General features: G+C 38.2%; 1 protein-coding gene and 1 non-coding gene across 5 annotated transcripts in view; one reads left to right on the forward strand and one right to left on the reverse strand.

The window, feature by feature from the left end:
* The window catches only part of LOC115219640 (band 4.1-like protein 5), a 263,963-nt gene that overhangs the window by 237,627 nt on the left and 4,229 nt on the right, over positions 1 to 22,107 (forward strand). For 2 of the 4 annotated variants that reach the window (XM_029789799.2, XM_036509715.1), the window contains 4 exons: positions 1,578 to 1,611; positions 8,816 to 8,890; positions 11,304 to 11,379; positions 14,879 to 15,889. In XM_029789799.2, coding sequence (XP_029645659.1) covers positions 1,578 to 1,611; positions 8,816 to 8,890; positions 11,304 to 11,379; positions 14,879 to 15,889 — 1,196 coding nt within the window. Of the gene's footprint in view, positions 1 to 1,577; positions 1,612 to 2,448; positions 2,635 to 8,815; positions 8,891 to 11,303; positions 11,380 to 14,878; positions 15,890 to 22,107 lie in introns of all 4 variants that reach the window. The other 2 variants (XM_029789798.2, XM_029789800.2) reach the window with 2 other exon arrangements.
* LOC115220054 lies at positions 5,428 to 5,534 on the reverse strand. The gene has a single exon (XR_003882440.1). It is a non-coding gene; the product is annotated as a U6 spliceosomal RNA (small nuclear RNA).

Here is a 22,107-nt window from a genome sequence, read left to right on the forward strand (position 1 = left end):
CAACACTACACCTGATTTTCTCCCCTCCATACACACACAAGCATGTATCTGACTCATACATGGTTCACTTTCCAGACATTTATACATTACTGCATATACTTTATATGCACTTTTTGACAAGTTGTGGTGCACCTGAGCACTGTATACAATAATTTCATTATTATTATTAACAACAAACAGGGAATGAGCAAACAAAAGTGGATCCTTGCTATGGAGAGTTCAATTGCATGGCAGCTGTATGATATACAGTGTTGCCTCTGTTAATATGGCAAGTAACGAAACAGAGCAGTGGGATGAAAGAAATCCTCATCACCAACCTTTTAAGTAATGTAGTCTCAGGTTCAGTCCCATTGCACAACACCTTGGATAAGTGTCTTCTACAATAACTCTGTGTTAGCCACAACCTTGTGAGTGCTTTGATAGAGTGAAACTAGAAGAAGTAGAAACTTGACAAATACATGTGTGTGTGTGCGTGTACCCTCGACTTAACATTACGTGATCGTTGTAAGAGAATATCACTGTCATACAAGCAAAGCTGTTTGTTTCCAGTCTTCTGTGAAAAACATGTTTGGCAGCCACAGGGGAAGTATTACCTTGCATGGAAATTTGAGGGTTGGCTACTGGAAGGGCATCTGACCATAGAAAAACTGCCTCAGCGAATCCTATCTGACACATGCAAGCTTGAAAAAGTGAATGTTAAAACGATGATGATGATGGTTTTTGAGCCAAGAAGAAAGCCTCAATATGCTAGAAATAGCAGTCAAGTTTTCTTCAGATCAGATGCTGTTCTTTTGAAGAAGACAAAGACACTGGATAATGTAGTCCTATATATACACATATATACACAATTGGAATGTTTTTGATCACAGGTCTACTGGATCAGGGCTAACCTGAAGTTAAACAACAATGGAGCCTCTAAATGGTTTGCTTGACTTGCTTGAAATAGCAGCCAATTCTCTTTCAATTTACATCCTGTTGCTTTTATTTATTTTTTTCTTAGCAGAGAAGGCAGTGCTCATGACCCTTCACAGGGCCTCAGAGTGGTGGCAGAAAGGAAGTGGGGAGAATGATATTTTCAAACCAAACCTGATCTGAATGCTTACAACATAGCTGTGTCGACTAAAGGTACCCAAGGACCAAATGGTGGTGTTAAACTAGGCAATGAATTAAGTCTGTAGTAGTAAGATATTTGGCTGCTATTTCTAGCAGGTTAACCATGTAAGGGCTCCTTCATTGGCTCCTGCATTCTTCGAAATTTGTTGGTGGTGGTGTTATTATTTAGCCTTAGGTCTGTCTTAACAGAACCGACAGCTCTCCGATTAAAAGGCAATCCAGCCATGACTATTCTGTCATTCCTGGTATAGTGTAACCTGGTTAACATTAGCCAATGCTTCTTTTTATAAGACAATAGCTTGTAGTTCAAAGGAGATTTGGCTGTTATTACTAGCATGTTGAGTGACCATATAGAATCTACCTAATTTGTTGTTTCTTTTGCTGTTATTTTTTGTGGTTGTTTCTGCTCATCTTTTGTTGTCAGTTTTATCAAAGTAAATCTCTTGTAATTTCTTTTGTTCCAGTGAAAACAGAAGTTATCACAGAATTCTCTGCCAAGTAAGTTACTCATTAACACAGCTTTAATTAATTAATTAAATACTTCCAACCCTCTATGCATATATATATATATAATATATATATATATATATATATATATATATATATATATATGTGTGTGTATCTGTGTATGTTTGTGTATGTGCATCTTAGTTTGTGTTCGGTATCTTTTTTGTTTCCCCCTCTGTTCAGTGATGGAAATATATGCAGTACCCAGGGGTATGGCACTCCCCTACTTTTCAACTCTTAGAGAAGGGTAGCTCATAGTACCTACTCCTACTCTTTCAGCCTCAGTCTTTTGGACCTTAACCATACCCCTTGCTTCTAATACCGATTTCCACCACTGCCTATGTTCATTTACAAACCTCCTCCTCTATGAAGCTGGTGGTTTAGGGTCCACATGTTGCATGGTCTTTAATTAACTGTACGGTGTTGTGGCAGTTTACCTGTTGACCCTCTTTTGGCATGCGTCACACTTATTTGCATTGATTCTTGTGTTTCACATACACTGTAAGGGGAAGGGAGAGGGTTCAACTCAGCAAAGTTTGAGAAATAATTTTGATTCCTTGGACAAACAACAGATCTCAAATGATTTGAATTGAGTGCTTTAAGAATAGATAGTTCCCTGTTGATTTTGGACATACAAATTCTTCCACGAGAAAAAAAATGTTTAAAAAATGTATAAACAAAGTTGGGGAGGAAGGGTAGAGGGAAGAAAGAGTAAAAAAAATGTGATACGTTTATTTTTTTTTTGTCCTTTATTTTTTTTTTGTCTCACAACTCCACATTTGCATTAAAGTATTTGTTACCAGTATTATGAGGTGATCTTCATTTCAGAGCTGAGATATCTAACAATGAAGAGGATGCTTACGATGATGTTGATGTTGACAATGATAACGATGATGTCACTGACGCTGCAAACTCTTCAACAACTTCTAGCGCTAATATTATGTCTGATAATGGACTGCAGGGAGAACACACTGAAGATGCCTTCTCAACCAATTGTAACTCTAATGAGAAAAGGTATCTACATACTGCCCCTTTGGTAAATCTGGCGCTAACCTTAGATCTTAGAAAAGCCAGCCAGCCAACCAGCTATAGCCATTAACAACCAAGTAGTCTTCAGCAAACTAATTTAGATGCTACTCATTATTATTATTATTATTACTAATTATCATTATTGATACTACTACTACTACTTTCTTCTTTTTGCAAATTAAACTGCTTCATTAATTAACATATGCTCGTTCACATCAGCAGCTTGTTTATATGTTGGATCCGAGATCAATGAACCATCAGAGACAACGTGACTAATGATGCGTGATGATTGAAGGATTTGCAAAAAGATGGTTTTATTAACAGAAAAATGTAGAAACTGCTGAAAATTCTCAGCAACATTTTTACTTCTGCTGTTGCTAACCAATATTAACATTAACTGTTTGTGCTCATTACTAATGTAAATACTAATGATTTACTAATTAACTGCTTCAATACTTTAACATATACTAACCATGGTGATAGGTTTGTGTGGATGTGTATATATATATATATATATATATATATATATAAATTTTAATTTAGAGTATCTAAGAGATACCACCATGCTGGAAATAGCAGTCAAAACTTGACTCTAAAACCACATTAAATGTTCATACAGCACCAGGAGAGAAGACAAAGAGACAAAATAAACTAGCAAAATAATTACTGGATAATTCCAGATCCTAGATTTCTGGCTCTTCATAAGAAATGCTCTGCCTTCATCAGTGGAATATACTCAGATAGCACATAAATACAAATATATATATATATATATATATATATATATATATATATACAACATACGATATACTTACATACACAAATGTATGTATACATTCGTGTATGTATATATATTATATTTGTATTTATGTGCTATCTGAGTATATTCCACTGATGAAGGCAGAGCATTTCTTATGCAGAGTCAGAAATCCGGGATCTGGAAATATAAGTCTGAGGTGACTGCATGAAATGATTTAAACCAGCCTTAGGCAAACAGCAGCCCGTGGAATCTTCTGAATGACATGCTGAAATTTCTTTAGTGGTGCAGCCCACCTGATGATGAGCCATATCTCATACAGCTCACTTCTTGAGAAAGATTGCTTGTGCTTGATTTAAGCCATAACTGGGTGCGGATTCCAGAAGAAAGCACTTCTGGTGAGAAAAAGTTGGAAAGATACTTAACTCGTCATTTGGTGTATACCATCACCTGGTCCTTGATTACCTTTAGTGCAGTGTTTCTTAACCATTTTTTGCCTATAGACTCTTTTTTACTCTACTGGATCTCCCTATGTTTTACTCTACTGGATCTTATTTTACTCTACTGGATCCCCCTATATTTTTTATAATTAAATATTGTTAGGAATTGTATTTAAAAATGCTATTAAAATATTTTATGTAGAATAGAAGTGTAACTAATTTATTGCAAATGAATTTTTAACAACAAAACTTTATACGGACCATATGGCCCTCAGTTGAGAACTACTGCTTTAGTGGAATCCACTCTGATGCAAGCATTCAAGCCAGGTTTCCAGTTTCAGAACTTCATCACTTTCTCCTACCAATCTTAATGGCCCTTAAAAAAAAAAACGAAAACAAGGTTATGAGTTCTTCCCTCCTCTCTTCTTTAAAGGTAACCAAAGTGGTTTGAGGACAACGGATAAGGTGGTCAAGCACAATAGGGATATTGCACAGAGTGGTGGAAATGTTTGGGGATGAGGTAGTTAGATCATGCTTGGGCAAATAAAATGGAGCAAGGGGTTTGTTCACATTATGCAGGGTTTTTTTAGGAGCAGCACTTTGCATGTATGTTGTTGTGATTTTTTTTTAATGAGGATGGAAGTAGGGGCTTTCAAACTCAAGACCCTACCTCCTCCCCAGGAGACACAAACTCTAGTTATACCACCACAACAAGCCCTTCTCATGTCTCTAGTTCCAGACAGACTAGATTTTGCAATGTCCTCCATGCTACCTTACTAACAACCTCACCCTTATACTTACTATACCTTCTCCATAACTATTTTGTTTTTTCTAACAATTAACCAACAATAATTCCAATCTTACAATCACTTTTTTCCAGAAAATAAAACCAGGCACAAGAAGTTTCCAGGAAAATTTCAAATTTTTATTCATAGCCTATGTTATAAGAATTTAGAAATTCACGGGACATGAAATAATTCCTTTTTCAATGGTGAAACAATTCATCCTATGTACTCTTGTACTTGTTTCAGTCATTTGACTGTGGCCATGCTGAAGCACCGCCTTTAGTCGAGCAAATCAATCCCAGGTCTTATTCTTTGTAAGCCTAGTACTTATTCTATCGGTCTCTTTTGCCGAACCACTAAGTTACAGGGACGAAAAACACACCAGTTGTCAACCGATGTTAGGGGGACAAACACAGACACACAAACATATACACACACATACACGTAAAAAGCACCCACTACACTCAAGGAGTGGTTGGCGTTAGGAAGGGCATCCAGCCGTAGAAACACTGCCAGATCAGACTGGGCCTGGTGCAGCCTTCTGGCTTCCCAGACCCCAGTTGAACCGTCCAACCCATGCTAGCATGGAAAGCGGACGCTAAATGAGGATGATGATGATAGACACATGACAGACTTCTTTCAGTTTCCATCCACCAAATCCACTCACAAGGCTTTGGTCGGCCCGAGGCTATAGTAGAAGACACTTGCCCAAGGTGCCTCGCAGTGGGATTGAACCCGGAACCATGTGGTTCGTAAGCAAGCTACTTACCACACAGCCACTCCTACATCTATAAAACAAAATATGGAATGCTTCATGAATTTGTGTGTCATCCTTGCGCAGGGGCCATGCTAATCTTCTCCGTATCGTTCCAATTTTAGAATATGTACCACCGTAACTAGTACTTTTTATGCACTTTTGGTTACTTTTTCTGATGAGTTGCAGTGCACCTAAGCATTACTCTTTACTCTTTTACTTGTTTCAGTCATTTGACTGCGGCCATGCTGGAGCACCGCCTTTAATCGAGCAACTCGACCCCGGCACTTATTCTTTGTAAGCCCAGTACTTATTCTATCGGTCTCTTTTGCCGAACCGCTAAGTGATGGGGACATAAACACACCAGCATCGGTTGTCAAGCAATGCTAGGGGGACAAACACGGACACACAAACACACACACATACATATATATATACATATATACGACGGGCTTCTTTCAGTTTCCGTCTACCAAATCCACTCACAAGGCTTTGGTCGGCCCGAGGCTATAGTAGAAGACACTTGCCCAAGGTGCCATGCAGTGGGACTGAACCCGGAACCATGTGGTTGGTAAACAACCTACTTACCACACAGCCACTCTATGATAAGTTCATTACTATCATAAATAATACTAAGGTGGCAAACTGACGGAATTGTTAGCCTGCAAGGCACAATGTTTAGCGGCGTTTCATCCATCTTTACGTTCTGAGTTCAAATCCTGCCAAGATCAACTTTGCCTTTCATCCTTCTGGGGTTGATGAAATAAGTACCAGCTGAGCACTGGGGTTGATGTAATCAACTTTCCCCCTCCCTCAAAACTGTTGGCCTTGTGCCAAAATTCAAAACCACTATTATAATTAACAGTATGCTTTTACTACTGAAAGGGATTTTTTTAACCCAACATTCTACATGCTATTATTTATAGCTTTATCTACTTCGAGATCCACCATTAAAAAGGAATTATTTGTTGGTTTTATTTGATATTGTATATAGTTTTTGAATTTAAATGTGTTTTTGTTTTTGTTTTTACTTATATGTATGTTTGTATATGTGTTAATGTGGTACGTAAAAGTGTGCCTTTTACCTCACCAAAATCTAGAAGTATAAGTACTGAGCAGATTCAATGGATCATTTTCACTGGATAAATTCATATGACTCTATCCCAGTACTGCTGGACATCTTTTATCTGCTACTCATATATTTATGGTTCTAAGTACTGTATGTCCATGAGAGATATTATCTACTGGTGAATACCACAGTTAATTTGCCTTCATGTGATGTATTTGCATTAAGTATAATATGCAGATAGCTATTTTATTCTACTACTGCTTCTGTTGCATATAATACATTATTATTATTATTATTATTATTATTATTGAGTGAGAGAGCAGTGCATGCCATCAAAGTGACCCTGGGGTAAAATATACGAAGCCCAGTATACCTATTATGACTACCCGTCTGAGAAGGGTACACTAGGCACATGCATCACAACCATATGTGTGTGACATGGTGATCTCATATCAAGATAAACAGCACATGACCTTGCAGGTGGGGCCCAGTTAGAATTTTCGTCAGGTCGGGTACCCCATCCCACTCAAAAGGTCCCTGAATAAGGTTGGTTTAAGGATGTTGAACGAAACACCCATGTTTTCAGAGGTGAATTATTCAAACCCCAAAGAATCCCTCTCAACACATGGCTATAATGCTCCCCCACTACTTCTGCTTGTGACCAGAGATGCACTATCATCAGCCACTAAGGGACATGCTCAACTGGTTACGGTCAAACAACTGACAAGTAAACCTGTGGTATTGAGCAGAATATTTGCTGTAGCCCATCTTTTATACCAAGACAAAACAATGTACATGATGCTCCCCCACTACTTCTGCTTGTGATTATTTGTTATTATTAAGATGGCAAGCTGGCAGAATTGTTAGCATGCCAGACAAAATACTTAGCAGTATTTCATGTCTTTACAATCTAGGATCAACTTTGCCTTTCGTCCTTTTGAGGTTGATAGATTAAGCACCTTTCATCTTTTCAGGGTCAATGAAATAACTACACTGGAGTTGTTGTAATCAACTATCCCCCTCCCCCAAAATTTCAGACCTTGAGCCTTTTGTAGAAAGGATTATTATTATTATTACTATTATTATTATTATTAAGGAGAAAAGCATACTGAATGTTTAGCTGCATTTCGTCCCTCTTTACGTTCTGAGTTCAAATCCTGCCAAGATCAACTTTGCCTTTCATCCTTTCGGGGTCAATTAAAATAAGTACCAGTTGAGTACTGGGGTCGATGTAATTGACTAACACTCTCTACCAAACTTGCTGTCCTTGGGCCAAAATTTGAAATCATCATCATTATTATTACTATTATTATTATTATTATTATTATCATTATTATTATTATTATTGAGTGAGAGAGCAGTGCATGCCATCAAAGTGACACTGGGGTAAAATATACGAAGCCCAGTATACCTATCATGACTACCTGTCTGATAAGGGTACACTAGGCACATGCATCACAACTATATGTGCGCGACATGGTGATCTCATAACAAGATAAACAGCGCATGACCTTGTGGGTGGGGCCCAGTTAGAATTTTCTTCTGGTTGGGTAACCCTATTATTATTATTATTATCATTATTATTATTATTGATTCTCAGTGGTACAAGGCCTTGAGTTCTTTATTTTAACAGTGGTTTACTAATGAATAAACTAACACTTTAGTATGTGTTTGCATGTGAGTGATTTAAACCAAAATGAGCAAAGAGAAATAACTCAGATTGGCCAGTGGCATGTAGTTGAATGTGGCAGACAAATACAAGTGTATATTAGTTACAATTGACAGATATTTGTCCTCATCTCGTTTGTTGTTAACATAACGTTTCAGCTGATATACCCTCCAGCCTTCATCAGGTGTCTTGGGGAAATTTCGAACCCGGGTTTTCATTCCTAAGGGCATATGGCATAGTGGTTAAGAGCGTGGGCTATTAACCCCAAGATTCTGAGTTCAATTTCAGGCAGTGACCTGAATAATAATAATAATATCGAAAAAAACCTTAGGAATGAGAACCCATGTTCAAAATTTCCCCAAGACACCTGATGAAGGCTGGAGGGTATACCAGCCGAAACATTGTGTTAACAACAAACAAGATGAGGACAAATATCCATCAATTGTAAATAATGTACATAATTCCTCATCTCTTAAATATAGAACTGTAAATACAAGTAAGTATATCAAATACTAGACAACATAAATTTTTGATTTATTAAAATTACCTCCACCTATGTGTGTCTGTGTGTGTTTGTATATATGTGGCAATATGAATACCCATTGATGTACAGAAAACTCGAGAAACAATACTCAATACAGGAAGTAGAGTATATTATTTCCTTATTAAGAGCTGAAACTGTCTCATTACAGCAGTCAAGAAGATACCAGTCGACTAAAGAAACCCAAATCTATCAGCTCAACTTCGTCCACATCCAGTTGTAACGGGTAACTATTTGAGTTATTGCCTCTATTTCTTTTTTCTTTTACTTGTTTCAGCCATTTGATTATGGCCATGTTGGAGCACCACCTTGGAGACTCTTTTAAGCAAATGAATCAACCCCAGTACTTATTTCTTTTTAAGCCTATTATTTATTCTATCAGTCTCTTTTGCCAAACCACTAAGTTACAGTGACCTTAGCACATCAGCACTGGCTGTCAAGCACATACACACACACACATATACATACATATATGACTGGTTTCTTTCAGTTTCCATCTGTTAAATCCATTCACAAGGCTTTGGTCAACCCTGAGACTATAGTAGAAGACACTTGCCCAAGGTGCCACACAGTGGGACTGAACACAGAACCATGTGGTTGAAAAGCAAGCTTCTTACCACACAGCCATGCCTGTTTATTTATTTTTATTGATAATGAGAATTTTCTTGTGTGTTATTACTGAATTCCATGAGTCACTAGGAGTTAGTTTGAACCATGCCATCACAGAGACTTTTTCTCTGAGCACTGATTGAATTTGATCACTTGGTTACATCAACATCATATTTGATTAAAGATTTAAAATCCAAAACAGCACACCCAGTAACAAGGGTCAATCAACAGTTACTTGCCATGAAGGTTATTTTATTTTAAATCTAGCACTCTAAGACTCAGCCGGTGTTTATTTTTTTGTATATTAATGTAGACTTCCTTCTGTCTATTTATCTACCCAACCACCTATCTACATCTTCACTATCTATCTGTCTATCTATCCATCCATCTCTATCTATCTGTCTGTCTGTCTGTCTGTCTGTCTGTCTGTCTGTCTGTCTGTCTGTCTGTCTGTCTGTCTGTCTGTCTGTCTGTCTGTCTATCTATCTATCTATCTATCTATCTATCTATCTATCTATCTATCTATCTATCTATCTATCTATCTATCCATCCATCCATCCATCTCTATCTATCCATCTGTCTCTGTCTGTCTGTCTATCTATCTATCTATCTATCCCCCCCTCCTTTCAGGGCAGCAAGCTAGCAGAATTGTTACCATGCAAGGCAAAAATGCTTCATCCATCTTTACATTCTGAGTTCAAATGATGCTGAGACTGATTTGCCTTTCATTTGATAAAATAAATACCACTTGTGCCAAAATTTGACACTAATGTTTCTATCCGTTTGTCTATTTATTGATATATCTGTCTATCAATATTTTTTTCTCTCTACTCTGCCAATGCAGTCAATTCTTGAAACCTCCAACAACAACAAAAAAACTGATATTACGACGAAGATCATTCAACTACATTGATGTTATTGACCAAGACACATAATGTGAAACTGAGGCCCTATCAAAGATAACAATGAACAGAGGTTCCTGGTGCTGCATAGTAAAATGCATCCTCACTTTGTAGTTGTGTAAAATAGAAGTTGAACATTGATTTGGACTAAATAAATACACATAGACATATCCATATGTATTTTATCATTGTGAAATTCAGCCCAATGAGATAATTTTCAGCAGTCTGGAATGTAGATTAATCCAATAAATAGTGTTCTGAATTCACAACTCATCAGGATTTATTTGTTGTTTGGAGAGGTAGATAAAGTGGTGCTATGTATATATTTCTTTACTGCCCACAAGGGGCTAAACATAGAGGGGACAAACAAGGACAGACAAAGGGATTAAATCGATTACATCAACTCCAGTGCGAAACTGGTACTTTATTTATCGACCCCGAAAGGATGAAAGGCAAAGTCGACCTCGGCGGAATTTGAACTCAGAACGTAATGACAGACGAAATACCTATTTCCTTACTACCCACAAGGGGCTAAACATAGAGGGAACAAACAAGGACAGACATAGGTATTAAGTCGATTATATTGACCCCAGTGCGAAACTGGTACTTTATTTATCGACCCCGAAAGGATGAAAGGCAAAGTCGACCTCGGCGGAATTTGAACTCAGAACATAACGACAGACGAAATACCGCTAAGCATTTCACCTGGCGCACTAATGTTTCTGCCAGCTCCTCGCCTTATAGTGGTGCCACGTATAGACACAGGGAATGGTCAAATGAGGAGTGTAGATGTTAGTAGAATGGATAGAAACAGAGTGTAAATTTTAGAGGAATTGATAGATACAAGATGTAGGTGTTGATTCTATAGATGAAGTGTATTGATGTTAATTAGATAGACAAACATACCTTATCGACCAATGAATGAAGGAGCTGTAAATGTTCACTAAATTGCCATCACCTGGACAAAGACTGTGTTGGCTTCTGTTAACTTCTCTCATGAGAACTGTGGTGTCCCAGGAAGAGGGTTACATGTTCCTAGATTTATACCTTGCCTATTATATCTACCATACCATTATATATTGCTATAAATGATCAAGGGAAACTCATGTCTTTATTATCTCCTTTCAGTTTTGAAACAGGAACTGACCAGAAAAAAACAAATGAAGTTTTTGTGACAAATTCAAAAATATCAAAAATTCCTCAGGTAAAATCATTTCACTTTTGTTTTTTAGACACTTCTTGAAGGAAATAATCTGGGGATGTTTACACAACTATGTTTGCGTTAGTGTGTGCAATGCACATGTGCACACATACGCATGCACTCACACATGCATACAAAGATGTGTAAACATTTCACAGACAGAAGAGAAGTTTACATAAACCAGATGCAACTATTCCGGTTGGTAACATTTACATGTTATTCAGCCTAACAAAATCCCTTGTCCTGTTTTATGAGGGAGAAACCTTTTGATGACAGCTGCTAAGAGTTTTCAAACACTTCCAAAATTTAGTCTGTTTCAGATATCTCAAGGGTGACTATAAACAGTAAATGCTATCTGGGTATGCCACTTCCCTTATTCTTATTAGTAGTAGGTAACTTACATATTGAAAACTGTTAGGCTGGAATTTTAAAAAAAATTTTTTACGAGGGACTCATCAATGGTGGTGAGTCTATAACGGGTGGGATGCTGTGTTTAGTTCCAAGGCAGAATTTACAAGTACTGAGAAAAATATAAAATCTTTAATTTTACAAATTTGTAAGGCTTTTTTTTTATCTTTAACATGTTTCAGTCATTAGACTGTGGCCATGTTGGAGCACTGCTTTGAAGGGTTTTAGTCAAACAAATTGACCCCAGTACTGATTTTTTTAAAGTCTACTACTTATTCTATTTATCTTATTCACTAAACTGCTAAGATATGCGGACACAAACAAACCAACACTAGTTATCAAGCAACGGTGGAGACACACACATACAGATATTCTTTCAGTTTCCATTTACCAGATCCATTCACAAATCTTTGGTTGGCTTGGGGTTATAGTTGAAGATACTTGCCCTAGGTTCCTTGCAGTGGAGCTGAATCATGTGGTTGGTGACTTTTTACCACACAGCCGTGCTTACACCTTTCTGGTCCCTTGCAGTGGAGCTGAATCATGTGGTTGGTGACTTTTTACCACACAGCCGTGCTTACACCTTTCTGGTCCCTTGCAGTGGAGCTGAATCATGTGGTTGGTGACTTTTTACCACACAGCCGTGCTTACACCTTTCTGGTCCCTTGCAGTGGAGCTGAATCATGTGGTTGGTGACTTTTTACCACACAGCCGTGCTTACACCTTTCTGGCCTTTCTCATTCTGATTCAATCCTGCCAAAGTCAGCTTTCGTTCTCCTAGGATTGATACAAGAGTCAGCTGAGAAGTTCATAGGTTGACCAAAATACTCTCATGAAATATGACCAAATGAAATTTATTTTTCAACATAGTCCCCCTTGCAGTCCACACATTTCTTCCATCAGTGTTACAGTGCTTGGATCCCATTGGTGAAGAAGCTTTCATCTTGTTGGTCAAAAACATCATCAACAGCAGATATGACGTCATCATTCCTTCTTCTCAAGCCACGCCTGGCTCACAGGGCTAGTTTCCCAGTTTCCTTGGCGTATAGGTTCCCCACCTGGACGGGATGCCGGTCCGTCGAAGGTGAGCTGCAAGATGCAGGAGGAAAGAGTGAGACAAAGTTGTGGCGAAAGAGTCAGCAGAAGTTCACCATTACCTTCTGCCGGAGCCGTGTGAAGCTTAGGTGTTTCGCTCATAAACACACACATCACCCGGTCTGAGATTCGAACCCGCGATCCCTCAACCTTGAGTCTGCTGCTCTAACCACTAGGCCATGTGCCTCCATTTCATCATTGTTGCAATACTGGTTTCTAGCCAAGTGGGGTTTTTTCATATTGGGGAATAAATGAGAGTCAGGGAGGGTGATCAACCAGTTCAAAGCAACAGTTTATGCACAAAACCAGCAAAACCAAAGACATGTGTGCTGGAGAATTATCCTGATAAAACAAGACTGCTTTCTTCAGTTTTCCTGTGTGTTTAGCCTTGATAGCCTGTCTCAACATTGCAATGTCACTGTCCTACAAGCTGTGTCATTTGTTTCTAATTTTCCATGGAAACATGTCCAGCCATTATCTATTTCGAAGCAGTAGGATGGTTGGTCCCAGGAAGTGCATCTAGCTGTAGAAATTTGCCTCAACGAATTCCATCTGGCTTATGCAAGTCTGGAAAAGTGAACATTGAAATGATAATGACGATGCCAGAGAAATAATTAACCCATTACAGGTTATAATTCAAGTACAAATATTATTTATAAATTTTTATATTTACTTAGTTCCTTTGATTGTATTTCTCCTAGCACCATCCGATCGTGGCCGTTGCCAGCCTCGCCTGGCCCCCGTGCCGGTGGCACATAAAAAGCACCATCCGTCCATGGCCGTTTGCCAGCTCCGTCTGGCACCTGTGCAGGTGGCACGTAAAAAGCACCCACTACACTCACGGAGTGGTTGGCGTTAGGAAGGGCATCCAGCCGTAGAAACACTGCCAGATCAGACTGGGCCTGATGCAGCCTTCTGGCTTCACAGACCCCAGTTGAACCGTCCAACCCATGCTAGCATGGAAAGCGGACGCTAAATGATGATGATGATGATGATGAAAAGAAACACAAAAGTCTTTATAGTGTTATTTATATTAGATTTAAAAGCTCTGTTCCAAAAATGAGACACTGACTATTAATGGGTTAATGAGTTGGAAGTGAAGGCCAGCTTTTAGACCTAGCTGCATCTGTCCACAGTTGTTGTTGCTTAGACCTGTGAACAAAGGCATCACATCTGTGACAATACCTTCTTTAATAGAGGAGCATATATATATATATATATATATACAGAGTTCAGACTTGGGGAGAGATGGGCTCTGCCTAGTTTAGAACAAATAAGACCCACCATATTCCACAATCACAACACCTTCAAGAGTTAACACACATATGTATGTATATATATATATGCACTCACACACACACTTTATTTAATCCCCTCATAGTCTGCCATAATCTACTTTGGTCCATAATTATCTACTGGGTTTCACAGCATTGAGCAGATGAGTGACATATCTCCAGGAGAGGTGGTCAGTCTGTTATTGATAAGTTTTCACATGGGCAGAAAATAAACTCAGAACTCCGAGCTGACAAATTTAACAGCAGTTTCACTGTGCTGCCACTGCTTCCTGTACTGTTCTTGTTTAGCCCCAGGTCAGTCCCAATCCAACATATCTAATGATCAAATAGCCGTGACCGTCCCATTATTCTGTATATCTAGGAATGCATTTTATGTTGTATTTCTTTTTTTCTGAAGTAAGGGTTTGATTTGAGGGAGAGTTGGCTGTTTATCTTAGCTGGTTGAGCTACTGTAGCATAGAGGTTCTCTTGGGTTAACCTTCGTAAACCTACTTAGCCCCCATAGGTAAACAATCCAAGTAAATTATTGGTTTTTAGAGAAGTTGTCATGTATTGAGGTAAGAAATAAATATTTCACTGCTTTCTTGTGCTTTTGTGTTTCCACAATCTTTTAAATTCTTTTATTATTTTTAATGTTGTTGTTGTTGTTTTTGTTGTTGCTTTCTCTTTGAAATAAAACAGTTATTTCTCTTGTGCTTTCACAGCGGGATTCAGCAAGAACAAGGGTCTTGCTGTCTTCTGAAAAGGGGAAACCTCAACTACAGGAGGATCCGTCAAGACACAAGGACACAGCAGGGAAATTATCTTTCCCACCCAGCAGTCCCAACATCCCTAACAATAATTTCGACAGGGCTTCCATTTCCTCAAAGCCCCCTTCAGCTGAGATACTTATTAATTTCTCCCCAAATAGCAAGAATGGCAATGTGGATGAACCTCAGCCTACAGGAAGGAATCCATTCCGTTCTGGGAATTCTCAAATCCCTTCTCCATTGCAGAAGTCTCCTCCTTCCCAGATTCCTTCAGCACAGGTGACAGTCAATAAAGCTGGTCAACAAAATATTGCCAAAAACCACTCTCAGATCCGTGTGCCATCACAGATCCCATCTCTGCCACAAAATATGTCACCCACCCAGATCCCTACGCTCTCACAAAATTTGCCCCCAAGCAATATCCCTACTCCATCACAGAGCTCCCCTCCCTCTCAAATCCCTTCTCTTTCACAAAATTCCCCTCCTTCTCTGATCCCTGCACCATCACAAAGCTCCTCTTCTACTCAAATCCCTGCATTTTCTCAGATACCCTCTCCCACATCAAATTCCAAAAATCCCTTTTACAATTCCAAAAACAGGGCTACAAACCCTTTTGCTAATGAAGACAACCAGAAAAGTCTTCCAAGATCTAAGAATCCGTTCGTCAGTCTGGCAAATGAGGAATCACAAAAGTCTAAGCTACCAGTTCTGAACACAACCAAACCTCAAGACCTTAATATTTCGGATAACCCTTCTCCTAAGAATTCTGACATGAATAGCCCAATAACAGCTGAACTTGATTCTATTGTCGCCACCCTTACCACTGCTGGAGACAACAAGATGATGCCACCACCATCATCTTCCTCATCGGAGCCACAGAAAACTTCTGTTCACTCATCCGAGAGTTCTTCCGCTCCTCCCCCTGTCAGTCGAATCGCCAAGCCTGCCAGTGATGTGGTTATCCATGTAAGTTTCCTCATATCCATTCAGGTTGTCAAGTCTTTTCCAAACTGCTATGTTCATTTTCCACCCCCCTCAACTTCCTTCTTTTCCTTTCCTTATTCATTTGTACACTTCCTTGTCTTACCATTTTGTAGCATGGTTCTTCTAATGATAACATATAGCACTATTTCACTCTTGTTCCAATTGTCTATTTCTAACTAACATGTCTCCAATTAAAACTAGCTGTAGCCTCCCTGTGCTGGTTATCTCCTTCCCTAATATTTATTAACCTATTAAACAATTTACTCATCCAATGCCTGTGCATCTTGCTCTCTTTTCAACATTCTCACCCTCTTAATTAAACATCTGCTAATTTGCTCTACATAATGTTGTCTATGTCGTTATTGTTGTTGATATTGTTTAGCTCCAGTCAAACCCACACCAAGCAGACTTCTGGTCAAAAGCATCCCAACCATAACCTTCAAATTCTTTTGGTGGTGAGGGTGTTATTTAGGACTAATGTGTGGTCTTGCTTTCTTTTTTTTTAAGATGATGGGATGTGATTTAAGAGAGATTTGGCTGCTATCTAGCAGATCCAACAATCACAAAGAGGTTTTCATCTTTGGCTCTCCTGTTGCTTGTTGACTTTTTCCTTCTTGGAGGCATCTAACAAATTTGATTTGTTACATAGCTGACAAGGAGGAGAGAGAGAGAGAGAGAGATTTTTAGAACTGGAATGTTGTAGTACTGGAATGCATTAATGTATTGTTATGACACTGTTGTTGTGCTGCTGTAATGTGTTGTTGTGTTGGAATGTTTCGTTATTAATGTAGTACTGTATTGTGAGATGAATGAATTAAACCTTTGCATTCATAACATTTGTGTGGGGGATAACATGACAAAAAAAAAACTTGAAAATCAGATTAGCAAGATAATTAGAAACTCCTGTTCAGAATAGAAACAAAAATGTTAAAATAGCAAAAAACATAACAGAGAAGAGAAATCCCATACTGGTGGTGTTTAAGAAACTTCCTGTAATAGACAACAGAACCGTTGAAAAACCATTGTGGAAAGTTGGGGTAATCAAAGAGCTATTTATTTGTAATATTAAAGCAATAAACACCCTGACTTTGGTATAAATGTGGTAGGGTATCTCTTTCGGGTGTGAGGGTAACCCTTTTGATACCAACTCACCCATGACCACCTCTGCTTCTATAATTCAAATTCAATTTGCTAAAGTGATCTGAATTAAAATCTTTCATTAAAATTCCATGTTATTTTATGTTCTAAACATGAGGTTAATCCTTTTGATACTAATCTGCCTGAGACACACACATACACATGAGAGGCTTCTTTCAGTTTTCCTCTACCAAATCCACTCACAAGGCTTTTCCTCAGTTTACAACCAAGTTCCATTCTGACTGACCAGTCATAAGTCAATCTGGTCGTAAGTCACATTAGTCATAAGTCGAGGAGAAGGTGTAACTGAAACAAAGGCAGTGTAGTTCAACAGAAATATGATAACAAAAGATTGAATATCCTTATATCTGATATATGATAATTAGAAATATTGAATTTCTAAATGTCTCAAAGAGACATGAGCGGTGGTGGAGCGATAGAGTGGTTGTATAATGTCAACATAACGTGACAATCCCGTAAAGGGATCCGTCTGTTATAGGGTGCTGTGGAAATTAGGAACATTAAAAGCATACATTTGGTTAAAAAAAGCTTCAGAGTTCAAACCCAGTTAAAGGATATGGCATTTGTTTAGACATAGGGCATGTGAGAAGAGAGAATTTAAGGAACAAATATGGGGGAATAGAAATATAATAGATGAAGTTAATATTTTGGAAAATGTTAAATATTTCTGTTTACTGATGCTCAAGGAATGATATATATATATATATATATTATATATATATATATATTATATAAAATCCGTTCTGTCTGTCTGTGTGTGTGGCTTCTCGGATCTCGGGCATCCTGCATCCGATTGCGCTCAAATTTGATATGTAGATACGACGCAATCAGGGCGTGTATAAGTCTTGAAAACATTACAAAAATCAATTACAGGTGAGAAATGCGATCGATAAAGCTGTGGGAAATCGTTTTTCTTTGGAATAGAAAAAAGTCTATCTTTATTTCTTCTTTTGCTGGTGTCTCAAATTTAGGTTAAATCAGTGTTTCTCAAAGGGGAGGCCTATGGGACGGCCGGACAAGTTGTTTTGAGAAAATTTGGTTTAAATGCTTGACAACTCAGCACCGTCCATTGGACCGGGGGTGGGGGACGTTTTGCTTGTATATATATATATATATATATATATACACACACACATACATACATACATATATATATATATTATTGGATGAATGCATGTTCGTCTTTTAATTGGAATTTTTTCCTGAGATTTCTAATGTCTTTTCTTCATCCTTTACATTCGAATTTTTTAAAAAGTCATATAGATATGAAAGCTTGTATTGAAATAATGTGTTGCTTGTCTGTCACAGTTAACATTGGCAACTATGTAAACCGAATTACAATAACCTTTTGCAATATGCAACAGAACATCTACAGCAGGACTGAACTCAAGGTCATTGGATTGGTTGTCCACTACCTTATCCACTCAGCCACTTCATGTTTACCCATAGTGATATAACAAAGTCTCTAACCAATAAACTATATATTTTCCTTCTTTTGGTCATAGATGTTATGCATTGTTTTGTTGTTTAACTCCAAAGAGGCCTGATAGGTTAAACCTATGATCAAAGACATCCCAGCTATGACTATCCGGTCTTAAGGTGTGATTTGTGTAATGCTCAGCTCCCATCATGGTTCATAGAAGTTGTTGTTTAGCCCCAAGCTCAATCCTGACTGAGCAGACCTATGATCAATGACATTCCATTGGTGACCATCCTATCTTTTTAAGGTGTATCTAGGACTAGATTATAGAACGTGCCTTTTCTTTATAAGGGGAAAAGATATAATTTGTGAGATATTTGGCTTCTATTTCAAGTAGTTTGAGTAATCTTGCTGAGGATCCTTAATTGACTTATAAATGTTATACAAATCATGATGGTTGCTAATGGTATTATTTAACCCTGGGTCAGGCCTGAGTAAGCAGACCTATAATTAAAAACATTCCAGCCACAATCATCTCTGTCTTTTTTCTGGCTTTGTGTACCTTACTCTTCTTTTTGTTTTAAGGGTATGATTTGGAGTAGGTTTGGCTGCTATTTCTAGCTGATTGCGCTACTATGTAGCGCCTCCCTTATTAGCTCATATATACCATGGGAAAAGGGCGTGGGAAGTAACTAGAGAGTTAGAGAAGTAGACAGACAGACAGAGAGCCACACAGGTATATGGACAGACAGACAGACACACACACACAGATAAAAAAAAAGGGGGGGGGCTATGCACTGGAAAGTATGGAAGTATGATTACCTTTGAACAAAAGGTGATGGGGGGGGCAGGGCTGTGTGGTCACATGATCACTTTTACACTTCCCCCCATCCACCCCCACTCTTTTACTATTATTACCACATTCCACATTGGACATCAAAATAATCTTCAAATCATTAATCCATTATTAAACCTGGATGGATCTCTAACGAGGAAATTTGCATGCTTGATTAATTTTATTATGCTGTTGTTGCTTGTTTGTTTGTTATTGTTTTTATATCTTTGCTTGTTAACCCATTCTCTGCCTGTTTGAAACTTTGTCTTTTGTTTTGGCTTATTTTTTTTATTTTTGTTTTCCCTTTTTGTGACTGTTTTTTTTAATTTATTTATATCTTTGCTTTAGCAATATTTTTTATATTTTGCTTTCTTTTAAAAAATATTTTGGGGATTATTTTTTAATTCCACAGTTTCTAATGTCTTAAAAAATCCTTTAGTTATCAAGTAAGTAATTGTATCAACTTATTAATTTAGAATTGCTTAACATAAATTAATTTGAATATATAATATGATTAATTGATGTGGATCCCTGATCACAGATAATTCTGTGAACAGGGCAGTCACTTGTTTTATATATATATAATATATATACACACACACATACATATATGTATGTGTATATATATATCTATATATATATATATATATACACACACACATACATATATGTATGTGTATATATATATATATATATATATATATATATATACACAAACACACACATATGTATGTGTGTGTGTGTGTGGTGTGTGTGTGTATATATATATATATACACACATATGCAGTGTGTCCATAAAAACACTCCCTGATTTCTAACAGATATAACATGTAAACTTATTGTAATAATCTTTCACAGTTAGTAGCTTCAGAGGCAGGATTTCATTCAGTTTCATGTGGTATAGGGTAGCATTAAATGCACGGAACGTGCGCCCCTCTGGATGCCAGTTGAGTGGAGCACCATCTTGCTGGAAAAGGTAGTCATCACCCTCATGTAGCTAGTTGTGGAAACATTAAATTGGTCAGCATCTCCAGGTAACTTTGACCAGTAACAGTTCCTCCCTCAAAGAAGAAAGGGGGCCATACACTGTCCTCTCTGATACTGCACAAAACACATTAACTTTTGGTGAGTCTCGCTTAATTTCCTGGATATCACAGGGATATTTAAGCCTCCATATCTGTACGTTATGCCTATTGACTTTACCATTCATCATCATCATCATCATCGTTTAACGTCCGTTTTCCATGCTAGCATGGGTTGGACGGTTCAACTGGGGTCTGGGAAGCCAGGAGGCTGCGCCAGGCCCAGTCTGATCTGGCAGTGTTTCTACAGCTGGATGCCCTTCCTAACGCCAACCACTCCAAGAGTGTAGTGGGTGCTTTTTATGTGCCACCTGCACAGGTGCCAGACGAGGCTGGCAAACGGCCACGATCGGATGGTGCTTTTTACGTGCCACCGGCACGGGGACCAGACGAGGCTGGCAACGGCCTCAAGTGAAATATTGCCTCATCACTGAAAATGATTTTTGACAGCAGGTTATCATTATCTTCCATTAATTGCTGAATATCCTCACAAAATTCAAATCGCATTCCGTTATTTTTCAGGTGGAGTTTTAGACTAACTGTAGCTTGTAAGGGTGAAACTTTATGTTTGTGTAGGAGCTTGCAAACTGTTCTTTTGGGGAGGTGTAGTTCTCAGCTACCTCTTCATATTGACTTTTTGGGGCTGTGCACGAATCTTCTAACTCAATCAATAACTTCTGAGACTGATGGTCAGCCAGAATGTCCATTTCTCTTATCAAAGATACTCTTTTACTCTTTTACTTGTTTCAGTCATTTGACTGCGGCCATGCTGGAGCACCGCCTTTAATCGAGCAACTCGACCCCGGGACTTATTCTTTTGTAAGCCCAGTACTTATTCTATCGGTCTCTTTTGCCGAACCGCTAAGTAACAGGGACATAAACACACCAGCATCGGTTGTCAAGCAATGCTAGGGGGGACAAACACAGACACACAGACACACACACGCATATATATACATATATACGACGGGCTTCTTATCAGTTTCTGTCTACCAAATCCACTCACAAGCCTTTGGTCGGCCCGAGGCCATAGTAGAAGACACTTGCCCAAGGTGCCACGCAGTGGGACTGAACCCGGAACCATGTGGTTGGTAAACAAGCTACTTACCACACAGCCACTCCTGTGTGGTAAGTACGTCCTTTCTGACTAAAATTGTTGTACCAATTCCGAATGGACTTGGGTGTAGGTGGAATCATATGTTACTTGAGTCTGAAAGCACATTGCACAGCCACAATATTGTTTGATCTTGTAAATTCCAGTACACACCAGCTGCGTTGCTGTGGGGTGGCAGACACTTTTAGATTTCCTTGCACCCCTGTGGTTTTCAGGTCAAAGATGTCCAATCACCTGAAAAAACTGAAATAATGTTGTTAGAGAATCAGTTCACAACATGTTTGTTAATATATTTGAATCAGATTAAATATCATAACATCATGAAATCAGGGAGTGTTTTTGTGGATACCCTGTGTATATATAAATATATATATACATTATTTTTATTAAAGCTGCAAAAATATCACATTGTGATGTTTTTGCAGCTTTAATAAAAAGAAACATATTACTCTACCTTCGGTATTTGAGTACTGTTTTTTTCCACCTTGTTTTCCACCTGGTGTGTGTGTGTATGTATATATGGTGTATATGTGTGTGTATATATATATATATATATATATATATATATATATATATATAGTATATGTATAT

The sequence above is a fragment of the Octopus sinensis genome, linkage group LG15 (genome assembly GCF_006345805.1).
Source record: "Octopus sinensis linkage group LG15, ASM634580v1, whole genome shotgun sequence".
Taxonomy (NCBI): domain Eukaryota; kingdom Metazoa; phylum Mollusca; class Cephalopoda; order Octopoda; family Octopodidae; genus Octopus; species Octopus sinensis.